This window comes from Tursiops truncatus, chromosome 3 (assembly GCF_011762595.2).
Source record: "Tursiops truncatus isolate mTurTru1 chromosome 3, mTurTru1.mat.Y, whole genome shotgun sequence".
NCBI classification, from domain to species: Eukaryota; Metazoa; Chordata; class Mammalia; order Artiodactyla; family Delphinidae; genus Tursiops; species Tursiops truncatus.
The window spans coordinates 29,471,162-29,485,340 of record NC_047036.1 but is presented as its reverse complement, the minus strand read 5'-3'; the positions used below and the strand labels follow the sequence as shown (position 1 = coordinate 29,485,340).

Genomic DNA, 14,179 nt, shown 5'->3' with positions numbered 1-14,179 from the left:
TCTTATGGGTCATTATTTGAAAACCAGATTTCCCAAAAGTGTTATATTTCAAGAGTTTTTTCCCCACTGCTATGTATTACTCTGTGCGCTTTGACTTCATTCACTGCTAATGTGACACAGTGCTTCCTGCTAAATGTAGACTTTTCAGACAATTTTGAGTTAATATTTTTGATGCTCCATATGTATTTATATTCGTGGCCCTAGTAAATCAAATCATATTACATGAACTGCTGAACTAGAAAGAGAAATTGTTTATTTCAAATGTAGTTTATTCTTGTTAACATTAAAAATAACCATGAAGGGGCTTCCCTGGTGGCACAGTGGTTGAGAGTCCGCCTGCCAATACAGGGGACACGGGTTCGTGCCCCGGTCCGGGAGGATCCCACGTGCCATGGAGCGGCTGGGCCCGTGAGCCATGGCTGCTGGGCCTGCGTGTCCGGAGCCTGTGCTCCACAACGGGAGAGGCCACAACAGTGAGAGGCCCGCGTACCGCAAAAAAAATAAATAAATAAAAATTAAAAAATAACCATGAAGGATTAGTGTACTGTAAGTCAATAAGAAGGCTTATGTAAGTTTTCTACATGAAGGAAGGTATAAAGAGTATTTTTTTTGTCATGGGCTTTATTTTATGATAAAATTTTTGGAAAATTATTGACTAACCAAGGAGCTAAAAGGAAAAAATAGAAAAGAATGTTTTAAGTGTTAATTTGAATATTTTATAGGATGGCAAAGGCATGGCTTATAAATAATTTTGTTCTCCCGTTTTAAAAAATCAAACATCAACAGTTAAAAAAATTTTTCAAAACTTGGGATCCTGAGAAGACTGTTGAAGAGATCTATCTGAACATTAAACAGCTTTTTATACCAGTAGATTGTGAGTTCACAGGGAGTAGGGATTATGAGTTCTGATTGGTACCTTCTCCCAATGAATACTTGAAAACTGGCATAGCTAGAGAAGAAATTGCCTATTATGATAATAAATAATGGTTTTACTGTGCTGAAACAACATTCTTAGGGAGTCTGTGTGTGTGTGTGTTGGGGGGTGATGTATGGGTAGTTGAAGTAAGTAGGACAGTATTTGAGAAACAGGTTTTTACAAACCGTTTTTTTTTTAATTTTTATTTTTTTAATTTTTAAAAAAAAATTATTTATTTTTGGCTGCGTTGGGTCTTCGTTGCTGTGCGTGGGCTGTCTCTAGTTGCGGTGCGCGGGCTTCTCATTGCGGTGGCTTCTCTTGTTGTGGAGCAAGGGCTCTAGGCGCGCAGGCTTCAGTAGTTGTGGCTCGCGGGCTTTAGAGCGCAGGCTCAGTAGTTGTGGCGCACGGGCTTAGTTGCTCCACCGCATGTGGGATCTTCCCGGACCAGGGCTCGAACCTGTGTCCCCTGCATTGGCAGGCGGATTCTTAACTGCTGCGCCACCAGGGAAGCCCTCAAACCATTTTTTAAAATGTATCTCTCCCAACTGCAACTTTTTTCTTCCCTACACTTATTTTCTTTAAACGATTGAAGAGAGCTTGAATGATTTGTCAGGTTTTCACCATACTAGACTGGTTCTTCTTGGCTTTCACAAGAAAATAATCTATTTAAAATACCTTTGGTAATTAAGCTTTGTTACATAGCTATTTCCTCCTGCCTCAGATCTTTTCTTCAAAACATCTTTTTTTTAATGTCTTTTTTTAAAAATTTATTTTATTTTTGGCTGTATTGGGTCTCAGTTGCAGTGCATGGGCTTCTCATTGCGGTGGCTTCTCTTGTTGCGGAACATGGGCTCTAGGCGTGCGGGCTTCAGTAGTTGTGGCATGCGGACTCAGTAGTTGTGGCTTGCAGGCTCTAGAGCTTAGGCTCAGTAGTTGTGACACACGGGCTTAGTTGCTCCACGGCATGTGGGATCTTCCTGGACCAGGGCTCGAACCTGTGTCCCCTGCATTGGCAGGTGGATTCTTAACCACTGTGCCACCAGGGAAGTCCAAAATATTATTTCTTGATGAAATGATTCTTCACAAAATCATTCTATTAGGTTGGCCAAAAAGTGCCTTCGGTTTTTAAGTAAAAATAAAAGACACATTTTTCATTTTCACCAAGAACTTTATTGAACAAGGTATTCATCCTTTTGTTCCACTACCTTCTGCCATTTTCAGGCAACTTCATAATTCCATCTTCCCAAAACTTCTTATCTTTTTGAGCAAAGAACTGTTCCAGGTGCCTTTTACAGTCTTCCAGGAATGGAAATTTTTTCCATTAAGAGAATTTTGTAAAGACTGAAATAAATGGAAATCCACAGGTGCAATGTCTGGTGAATACAGCAGGTGAATCAGAACTTCCCAGCCAAGCTGTAACAGTTTTTGCCTGGTCATCAAAGAGACATGCAGTCTTGTGTTATTCTGAAGGAAGATTATGCATTTTCTTTTGACTAATTCTGGATGCTTTTCGAGTGCCGCTTTCAGTTGGTCTAATTGGGAGCAGTACTTGTTGGAATTAATCATTTGGTTTGCCGGAAGGAGCTCATCATAGAGGACTCCCTTCCAATCCCACCATTTACACATCACCTTTGGATGAAGACCAGCCTTTGGTGTGGTTGCCGGTGGTTCGTTTCCCCCACGATCTCTTCCGTTCCATATTATGGTACAGTATCCACTTTTCATCACCTGTCACAATTTGTTTTAAAAACGGAATGTTTTCATTACATTTCTGTAGAGAACTGCATGCGGAAATAGGGTCTAGAAGGGTTTTTTTTCACTTATGTGGAACCCAAACGTCAAAGCAATGAACATAAGCTGGTGCAAATGACTTTCAACACTTGATTTGGATATTTTGAGTATGTCAGCTATCTCTCGCGTCGTATAACATTCATTGTTTTCCATTAATGTCTCGATTTGATTGCTGTCACCTTCAACTGGTCTTGGTCTACCCGACCATGGAGCGTCATCCAGTGAGAAATCTCCAGCATGAAACTTCGCAAAACACTTTTGACACATTCGATCAGTCACAGCACCTTCTCCATACACTGTGCAAATGTTTTTTTTGCGTTTCGTTGCGTTTTTACCTTTCTTGAAATAATAAAGCCTAATATGTCGAAAATACTGCTTTTTTTCTTCCATCTTTCTTTTTTGTGTGTGTGGTTTGAAGGGACTTTTATTTATTTATTTTATTTTTATTTACATCTTTATTAGAGTATAATTGCTTTACAGTGGTGTTAATTTCTGCTTTATAACAATTCTTCCATCTTCAATATAAAAATGGCTACACAAAACTTCACCAATTTTGATGTCTTTTTTTAAATGCACGGTAATATAACAGCTTGCATACAATCTAACAAAATTGTTTCAAATGATGTTAAAGACAACTAAGTGCTACTAGAGCCATCTTATGGAAAAAACCAAACCTTTTGGCCAGCCCAATATTAATCTTTTAAGTATTTCCACTAGTCTTTTAAATGGGTTGTGGATTATCCACTTTACATGAGGAAATAGTTTTGAGTAAAAATGCATTTTAAAAGCCAATGTAATATACACCAGTATGTATAAAATAGATAACCAATAAGAACCTGCTGTATAAAAAAATAAAATTTTTTAAAAAGCCAATGTAAATGACTATGGCCAATTTTTGTTTAAAAGACAATATAAATGCATGGTAATGGTTGGGATGTGATACATTCCAGTGTGCCTATTCATTTAAAAATGGATGGCTATGGAAAAAGCCTGCCTTACTGTCTCATCGATCACAGCCCCTGCCATCTGAAGACCTTAAAATATAGTGATCTTAATGCTCAAATGTGCATGGTAGATATTTTGATATTTGGCTTAAGGAATACCAAAATATCAGCATTTTGATAGATTCACTAAAAATAAATAAATATTAAAACAAATCCATAAAATAAGTTTAGTATAGGCTTTAGGGCTTCAACCTGTATTGTAAGGAGCTAACCTCTTGGTGAAGAGAGCTTTTTGACTTCCTGGGACATTTGGCCAGGTGGGGATGGGAGAGAGAAGGTTGCCTTTTTGTTTATTCCAAGGTTAGGGTATCCAGTGGAAAGGTGTTTCTTTCTAGTTTTCCTGGACTACTTAGTGCCTTTCCTCATGCTCTGTACCTCCCCCATCCTCTACATTGTACATCGTTAGTCAATGTTGGATTGTAATTGAGTTCACCATGATAGAAGGGACATAAGTCATGTTACCCAGAAATAAAAATTTTGCATTTGGCCAGACTTTACATAATATCTTGGGAACTTGCAGCTAGGGTATAGGAGAAAATCAAGGGCCATAGGCAGATGTTAATATCATAAAAAGAATGACAGCCAGATGTTATGTGCCTCTTGAAGGAAGACTAATACTACCTATCAGGTATCTCCTTGCTAAAACAAAAAGCATCGATAGGCAAAGCCTCTAGATCAGGGTCTCTCAACACTGACACTTGAGGGTTTGGATCAGATAATCCTTTATTGTGGGGAGCTGTCCTAGATACTGTAGGATGGTTAGCAGCATCCTTGGTATACAACTGCTAGATGCCAGTAGTGCCTCTCTACTTGTGACAACCAAAACTGTTTTCAGATGTTACCAGATGTCTCTCGGGTAGCAAAATCATTCTTGGTTAGGAGCTTTTTGCTGCTAGATCTAACTACCAGTTTATGGAAATGGGGGACAGATTAACATGTTAAACATTATTCCAGGGATTGATCACATCTGCAAAATCCAGAGTGTGGAACACTGGACAAACAACCTAGTTTCTTCAGTAAATAAATTGTAAGGATAATAAAGAAGGGGAACTCAAGATTAAGAGACTTAAGGAAATGTCAATGTCAACCAAATGCAATGTATGAACCATGTTTGGAGCCTGATCAAAACAAACCCGTGTAAGAAAACACTTCCAACAGCTGGGGAGCTTTCAACACCATCTTGATATTTAATTTTTCAGAATTAATTCAGGAGGATATCTTTTAGAGGTAGCTACTGAACTACTTATGAAGTCAGAGTTCTGGGTTTTGCATCAAAATAATCTGTGAGCCTGTGTGTGGTACGTGTGGGGTGGGGGAGATGACAGATGGATGAGATGATGGATAAAATGAGATTGGCCATGAGTTAATGACCTTTGAAAGTGGATAATGAGGTTCATCATCTTCTCTACCTTTTGCATTTGACATTTTTTATAATTAAAAACAAAAAAGGAAACATAGTGGGGCTTCCCTGGTGGCGCAGTGGTTGAGAGTCCGCCTGCCAATGCAGGGGATGCGGGTTCGTGCCCCGGTCCGGGAAGATCCCACATGCCGCGGAGCGGCTGGGCCTGTGAGCCATGGCCGCTAAGCCTGCGCATCCGGAGCCTGTGCTCCGCAACGGGAGAGGCCACAGCAGTGAGAGGCCCGCGTACCGCAAAAAATAAAAATAAAAAGAAAAAGAAACAGTACTGATAATATCAAAAAAGAAGCAAAACTGGGTAATAATTAGGAAGAATCACCCTTCTACCATTTGAATGGACGAATTCAAAAGGAATTAATTCCTAGAAGATCTCTGGGTATAGGGGGAACTATTCAAATAGTTTCCTAATGAGAGTAAAATACACAGTATAAGCTGATCAAGTCTGTATTTAAAAAGTGCTACTACCTTTTATTGATAGTACTTATATTTACCACTTAAATCTCAAATGTTTTATAAACATGTTAATACTTTGAGAGGCACTTTAACCATAACAAGCCTGTATATTCAGCCCCTTGTCAAAGAATTATAAACATTTTAATTTGACAACACATGAAGTAGATGGGGCAGAAAGGGACCATGTTAAGGCTTATTTTTTCATTTTTTTTAAAAAACAGAACTTTTTTGGTTTTCTTTTTAGTTTTTTGGCTGTGTTGGGTCTTCTTTGCTGTGCGCGGGCTTTCTCTAGTTGTGGCGAGCGGGGGCTACTCTTCGTTGCGGTGTGTGGGCTTCTCGTCGCAGTGGCTTCTCCTGTTGCGGAGCATGGGCTCTAGGTGCGCGGGCTCAGTAATTGCGGCTCGCGGGCTCTAGAGCACAGGCTCAGTAGTTGTGGCACACGGGCTTAGTTGCTCCGTGGCACGTGGGATCTTCCCGGACCAGGACTCGAACCTGTGTACCCTGCATTGGCAGGCAGATTCTTAACCACTGTGCCACCAGGGAAACCCTACGGCTTGTTTTAAAGTGCCTTATTCAGAGGGCTGAGACAAATCCCACACCATACCAAATGTTCATTTTAACCAGAGTACTTAAGAAAGAGAAAGAAAAAAGGAAAACAACTTAGCTGAAGTATTCATTTTTATAAAAATGTGTTTTATTTTAAAACAAGTCTATAAAAGTAGAAATCCCATACAAAAATACAGATTACTCTGACATGTTAGCAAAGTAGCTTACGGCTGGACTTAAGTTTGGAAGTACTGTATGTTTGAGGGCATCCGGAAATCAGAGGCCAACCGGATCCTACCTCCAGCCCTTGTCACTAATCTGTAAACAATAATTTCAAGTAGTATTTAGCACTTTTTAACTACTATGGAATTGAAACCTAATCATTTCCCGTATAACACTACTTTAAAATGTTCTTCCTTAGGTCTCAGCAGATAAGGGCACTTCATACCATTGTTTCTAACATTTGAAAAATCCGATTTAGAAAAAGCAATGTTAATAGAAATGATGAGTTTGGGCTTTTTGTTCCATTTTGAACATACGGGGAGATCATCGATTTAAATAAGAAATTAGTGTTTTTTAGAGTAGAATTTAATCCTTTTGCTTCCACGTATCATTAAAAAAAATCACTGATGCCATCAAAAGTTTCAACACCTGAGCCTTAACTTTTATGCAGGTGCCAGCTGTGCTAACTGCTCTGAAACTGCGTGGAACATACACGTGATTCTGCTGTGTATTTCTGATTGAAAGGAACATGCGGTTCTTCTTAGGGAACTCTAGGTCCAGTAACCTTATAAAATGGGTTGTTTCAATCATTGTGGAAGGCCATTTAAAAAAAAAAAGGATAATTTAAAATACTTGATTCCAGAGTAATATAAAAATAACTTCAAGAACCTCAGTGATAAAGGAAAACAACAGGTAACCTCAGTTCAGCATTCCAACCATTTTAAGAATTAGAGACTGACTGGTTCCTACCACCTTTCTAAAACAAAGCAAGTCACTTTAAAAGCTAAAGAACCTATGTTAACATAATTTGATCATAAAGTCAGAAGTCCACAATTAAATTTCCTCAGCTAATTTAGAATGCTGGGAACACAGTACATAAAGGAGACTTCATTAATGTGCATTAGAGGATCCCCCAGGTTAACCTGTCATAGAAAATTGCCTCTTGAGCCTGTAAATTCTAACCAATTCTATACCTCTGGTTGGCCGGTTGCTTTTTTATTTAGGTTTTAAGGTGAATGACCCGGGGCTATTTGTTTCCATATACCTAATTGCAAATCTAAAGGCAAAGTTGAAATGTGTATTTTTCTTTCTATCCTCAGCAGACTGCCGCAAATCTATGATTCTCATTCTGCTCAGCTTACAATACAAATAGCTTATTATTTTTTGCAACCTACGTCTTATAAAGCAGTACTGAGAAATTAAATAGAAGAAAGTTCAGTTGCCATATAGGCTATGAAAATGATTTGCTGGTGGTGATTTTTAAGCTTGATTCTAAATAGATTTAATAAGAAGGGCACTTGGAAGAGGTGGCTCAAATTTTGCTCTTTAAGGTATCTTGAAATTATAGGCTCACTCTCCTAAAATTTCAAAAGGCATACAGCTTAGGCTCTTAAGGATATAGCAGTGATAAAAGCTTTCCTAGTCATTTTTCAAAAGCAACACTTCATAGTTTTCTCTCCAACGGTTCTCTAATATACTTGTAGAAGGAAGGCAAGAGAAAACCAAGAATAAAAATAGCTGAGCTCTCCACAATTGGGCTTCCTGCCTACTTTCCCTGTTCAAAGAAAAGAGGAGACACCATCCTGCAATAGATACTTCATAGACAACTGGGCTTCTGCAGTGTCAGTCGGCATCTGATGCCCCATATCTCCTGGTTCTTTTTGTTGCCAGTGGTTGGCCTAGCGATGGTGGTGAAAGGGGAACAATTAATTTGTAGATGAGGAAGGGCTTCCTTTAATAGTTGAAGGGTACTGTCTGGCACGATTCCAAAGACTTGTAGTGTTTTTAGTGTGGGAATTTCTCCGAGTTCACTGGAAAGGAAGAGAGAGACTTTCAGAGTAGCAGTATCTATGGTAACTGTTCCCCTAGAGTAACATGACCCACTTTTTACAATTTGTATTATATTTTATAAAATGCAAACTAAAGACATAATTTGCAATCAGTGATTTGAGAAAATTGTAAAGGTAAGTCAAACCACAAAGCACAGTCCATAGCTTGGGCAACACAGCGTAAGGAAACACACAAGTGCATTTTGTTGAATATCTAATAACTGGAAAACTCCAAGGTTTATTTAAAGTCCAACCATATTTTCTTCCTTTCTGCATTCTTGGTTTAGACTAAAAAGTGTCACTGTGTTGTGAGGAGAAGCCAGCAAGCTAGTGGTGGTAAAAGTAAATGTTTTACTGTGGCATCAGATGGAGTCACCAAAGGCTACATGCAACTTAAGGATATGGACTTGACCTTTATTTGAACTAGGCTCGCCCTCTCAAAAGGAGATGTGAGCAGAGTCGATAACTTCTAAACAATGGTTAATACTCAACAAGTCCATTACATGTGATGAAACCTAACAGTGACTTCACGACGATATTTTAAGGTTATGTGTTGGGTGCAGACAGAGACAATAGACATCTTACTTCTCTACATATTACCATTTTTTTTTTCTGTCACAGGTATCGCAGTCCTCTTCCTAGGTATTTCACATTAAGTGAAACACATCTCTGTCAAGAGTGAAATTCTGTTCCACAAAAAAGGGAGCCTGTTTTCCCAAAGTAAATACTCTTTGGTAATGATTCTTTTTTTTTAACCCAGGTCTGTGTGCTTAGAAATTCATCTCTCTGATCTGTATGTGCTCCAGGTTGGGACACACAGTACAAAGTCTCAGGAAAGGGAATATTTAGTTTGGAGTTTCAACAAAATCCCACTGCAGATCGATGAGCACATCAATAACCTAGAATTAGAAGCATTCTTTATATTTTCATATTGCCAATAATTACTTAAAAAAATAAACCTTCCTGATAATAATTGTCACCTTGCCTCCAATCTTTCTTCCTTTCAGCTTAGTGTATATACCAATGACCAAGGCATCTTCGTAAAGCCTAGCTCAGACTATGTCCTTCCCATGCTCAAAAATCTTTGATACCTCCCTCATGTTTTTTTTTTTTTTTTTTTTTTTTTTTTGGTACGTGGGCCTCTCACTGTTGTGGCCTCTCCCGTTGCGGAGCACAGGCTCCGGACACGCAGGCTCAGCGGCCATGGCTCACGGGCCCAGCTGCTCTGCGGCATGTGGGATCTTCCCGGACCGGGGCACGAACCTGTGTCCCCTGCATCGGCAGGCAGACTCTCAACCACTGCGCCACCAGGGAAGCCCCAGCTCCCTCATGTTTACAGAACTCCAAACACTCTGTTGGCCTTAGGCCCTTCATTACTAAACCTGCTCTCCCACTCTTCCCACTCCCCCTCTAAACGTATTTATTCTACATTCAAGAAAGTGTTTTAAACTCCATAGGTGTTTACATACATTAGCTGAAAACATGAGGAAGGGTAATTTAGAAAATACTATCCAAGTAAAATAAATATGCTTGGTGTTCCTAAGGGGGCGCTAAGATCCAGAGGTCACAACAGACTGAAAAGAAAGTCAGCAAGAACAAACTGTTGTTGTTTGTAAAGTAAGCTAATCTCTGGAACAGAAACAGGAGTGCATGGGTGGCACAGTGGTGGCACAGTAGTTAGGAATCCGCCTGCCAAGGCAGGGGATGCAGGTTCAAGCCCTGGTCAGGGAAGATCCCACATGCCGCAGAGCAAGTAAGCCGGTGCACCACAACTACTGAGCCTGTGCTCTAGAGCCCATAAGCCACAACTCCTGAGCCCGTGAGCCACAACTACTGAGGTCTGTGCGCCTAGAGCCCGTGCTCTGCAACAAGAGAAGCCACCGCAATGAGAAGCCCGTGCACCACAACGAAGAGTAGCCCCCGCTTGCCGCAACTAGAGAAAACCCACGTGCAGCAATGAAGACCCAATGCAGCCAAAAATAAAATAAATAAACTTATTTTGAAAAAAAAGAAACAAAAGAAACAGGAGTGTAAAGAAAGGTCAGTATACATAGGTGTTTATACTTATTATCACTGAAGATGATAGCAATCCTGTCCCAAACTTAAATCTCTCTTATGTGAAATCTGAGTATGAGAACTTTGTCATAGTCATGAGAATTCGGTTTCTGCGATCTCCAGATTAGCCAAATTGTAAGACATTCTGCAGTGGATAGTATTTAAAAGAAGAAACTACAGGTGGGAGTGACGAGGAATGGCAGATGATAGAAGAGGAAGTGTTCTTGCAACAGCACTTCAAAAGAGCTTAGTGAGGAAGGAAATTACACCAGACACTTAGAAGACACTCAGGTGTTTCCATGTGAGTAAGAAGTGAGCGGTGTAAGATGGGATGGTGGACGAATGATCATTCCCAAGTCGAAAAACCAGAAAGTCTCTAAAATTTTAAGGAGAACAAAAAAACGAAAAACAACACCAACAACAAGCCTCTTGTATGTGTATCACCTACAACACAGCAGAACACATATGCAAGCATCTCTTTGAAACTACAAGAGACTAAAAAGCCAACGAAGGGAGAGTAAATAGGTATGAATAGTTTAAGAGCCATGATTTCTAACTTAAGCAGTATAAAATGACACTGATGTCTTAAAGTGTCTTTAGTTAGTAAACAAAAGGTATTTATAAACCTTTCACAGGTTCACTGCTTACCTCATCTACATAATCCCATTTTCCTTATAAAATCTGAAATTCCTCAACTACAAATTATCCTACAGGAGTTATTATTTAGTCTCTCCTAATCTCAGATCACTTTACTATCTCCAGCTTAGATTCCTTACTTGAATGAGAAATACAGAATAATTAGAAGGACTTTTGGATATAAGGAAATCAGATCAATTAAGGAGTAAGGGAATAAATACAATGAGGGTATATGTCCTGCAGACAAAAAAACCTACATTTTCCCAAGTATTTTAAAGCGTTATCATTACAGAAGAAACACATTCAAATTTTATTTTCCCACTTCTGAGATAAGAAATGAAAATTCTTTAGCACAAATGACTTTCTGGAAATTATTGTTGAGGATCCTAGAATTCTTACTATGCATTTCACGGACATCAGCCGCCAGAATGACTGAAATTGGAGGGCAAGACATTTTACCTGGAGAAACTTTTAAGGATAGGGTACTAGCAAACTCATCTTAATGGATTCACAAGGTAAACCAGTACACTAGAAACATACTCTTTTACCTTAAAGTTCAAGGACAGCATCTTTCTTCTGTCTGTTCTCACTCTATTCTGGTGGTCTGGCTTGTCACTAAACTCCTGATGCCCCTGTTTCCCTTATTTCGAGACAATATCTAGACAAATCAGTTACAACAATGCTGTGAGGGTTCACACCTAGGTCTGTGGCTTCAGGCCCACGCTCTGAACCATCAATTCACACTGCTGCAGATATTACTATGAAAGTATTATCATCCCACTGGATAAAAATATGTGAAGGCTCACAGCCTCCCCCTAGCCTCTGCTCAAGAGAAAGCCTTTGGGGATTCTCTGCTTAGCTTCTTTCTCTCTGGAGAGAAAGAACAAAAGTAAGACACGTGGATAGATTCTCTTCAGAAAAGCAACCAAAAAAGAATGATCACTGCACTCCAGGACGCTGCACAGGCAATGAAGCTGAAGCCTAGATGGCAAGGACAGGAAAGCATGGTTGACAGAGATGCCTTTTTGGGTGGACACTGCAGGCTCCTAGGAGTTCTGGATGCTAGAAAATTCAAGTGGCAGGAGATTTTAATAAGAGTTCCATGCATATGAATTGAGACCCCAACATCTGAGAGCCCTGAAACTAAATACTAGCATTCCTTTTAGGCAGTGCTTTCCCAAATGAGATACCCGCTCAGACCCTGAGCCCCAAGATTAATTACAGTGATTTATTAAAAAATGTAATTACCAGATTCCCTAATTCTACTAGTTAACTCTATGTAGCTGAAGTATCTGATTTATTCATTAATTCCTTTTTTTAAAAAAATTATTTTTTAAAAATTGAAGTATAGTTGATTTACAATGTTATATTGGTATAGAGCAAAGTGACTTAGTTATATATATGTATACATATATTCTTTTTCAGATTCTTTTCCATTATAGGTTATTACAAGATCTTGAATATAGTTCCCTGTGCTATATTCCAAGATACTGAATATAGGTCCTTGCTGTTTATCTATTTTATATATAGTGGTGTGTATCTGTTAATCCCAAACTCCTAATTTATCTCTCCCCACTGCTGCCCTTTCCCCTTTGATAACCATAAATTTGTTTTCAATGTCTGTGAGTCTATTTCTGTTCTATAGATAAGTTCACTTGTATCTTTTTAGATTCCCCATATAAGTGATATCACATGATATTTTCCTTTTTCTGTCTGATTTACTTTACTTAGTATGATAATCTTTAGGTCTATCCATGTTGCTGCAAATGGCATTATTTCATTTATTTTTACGGCTGAGTAATATTCCATTGTATATACATGGTGTATATATATATATATATATATATATATATATATATATATCTATCTATCTCACATCTTCTTTATCCATTCATCTGTTGATGGACATTTAAGTTGCTTCCATGTCTTGGCTACTGTAAACAGTGCTGCTATATTCATCAATTCTTGAAACTAACTTACAAGATGCAAACCAGTAATTTGAGGACTACATAAATTCTGTGCTCAAATTCACCACTTTTCTTTGGTAGGAACCAGAAGCTTGATTACCTTCATATGGATGGTGAGTTTCAATGAGGTCAGCGGCCTAATTCAGGGCATACTGGTTGGAATGCGAAAGAAGGGCACCAGGCCAAATCCAAGATACTGACTTCTTGAGGTTTTTAATAAAACTGCTATACAGTTATATTTGAACCAAGGAAGAATTTTCCAGCCCTTTGAAATATAGGAAAACTTCTTAAAACTACAGAGATGATGTTATTTCCAGGATGACTTGGATATAGCACTTCTTAAAAGGAAGATGGACCCAATTCTGTTTTTGTTGGCACTGCCTTGATTTTGTGGAAGTTGCTGAGCAGGTACAAAATTAATCCCTGTAACAGCTACCAGATTAGATACAGACTACTTTGCACGTGTCCAGGAGACCTGGAATGCAGACCCAGCTCAGCCAGTAACTCACTATTCAGCTTTGGGTAAGTTACTTTACTCTTCTGGATCTCAATCTCCCCCCTTTTCAAAGAGAGCATCAATCACTCTTACAATACTTACTACTTAAATTGTTTATTTTTTCCATTCCTTGACCATCCAGGACAGATGCCACTAGATTACAGAATTTTTCCTCTAAGCTCAGATGAAGGTTTTTGGAATCAACTCTAGTAGACTTGAAAAGTTTCGGAAACACACACACACGCGCACGCACGCACACACGCACACACACTGGGTCTGCCTACCCCGTCATATAATCTGAGCTTCCTGGGAGTAAAGGCTATCTTCTCCCGCTTTTGTAAGTTCTCCACAAGTAGTAGTACAGTATTCTAATATTTAAACTCGCTCATGGCTAAATAAATGTTTAGTAAACTACCTCAATCCACTCAACTTTACTAGACATTTTAAGCAAAAAATTTTGCCTTGGTTTTTCTATTTTGCTAGTCTTTCCTAATCAGTGTGTGGTACACTAATTTGATGTTTAAGTAAGTTTTAAACATCTGCTGTTAATAATGGATTTTACCACCAAGGGACATCTCTTTTGGTCCCTGCCCTCTGCTTGCTTTAGAAAACAAAACTACTTACAGTAAAGTTTCAGGTATTATGTCATAGCACCGACTGAGTGATAGGTGTTGGAGGTAGTTGAGCTGGAAAAATTCCGGAAAGCAGTCACTTTTCAGCATGACACTATCGCTGTAACAGAAGGAAAAATTCAAAATCTAGCCATCAATACCAGATGGAGAAGACAGGAATAGTCTTATCGCTTAGTTCCTTCAAGTCAACATATTAAGATCCTTTCTTCATTCAG

At 38.9% G+C, this 14,179-nt stretch overlaps 1 protein-coding gene across 4 annotated transcripts in view; it reads right to left on the bottom strand.

Annotated features, from left to right (window-relative positions):
- SKP2 (S-phase kinase associated protein 2) overlaps nt 1-14,179 on the bottom strand; it is a 71,857-nt gene that overhangs the window by 33,267 nt on the left and 24,411 nt on the right. For 3 of the 4 annotated variants that reach the window (XR_002175357.3, XM_019930148.3, XM_019930149.3), the window contains exon 9: nt 13,957-14,064. Coding sequence is in view for 3 of the 4 variants with exons in the window: in XM_019930148.3 (XP_019785707.1) it covers nt 13,957-14,064 (108 nt within the window). In the remaining variant the exon portion in view is untranslated. Of the gene's footprint in view, nt 1-6,253; nt 8,161-13,956; nt 14,065-14,179 lie in introns of those variants that run through there. The other variant, XM_004313933.4, reaches the window with a different exon arrangement.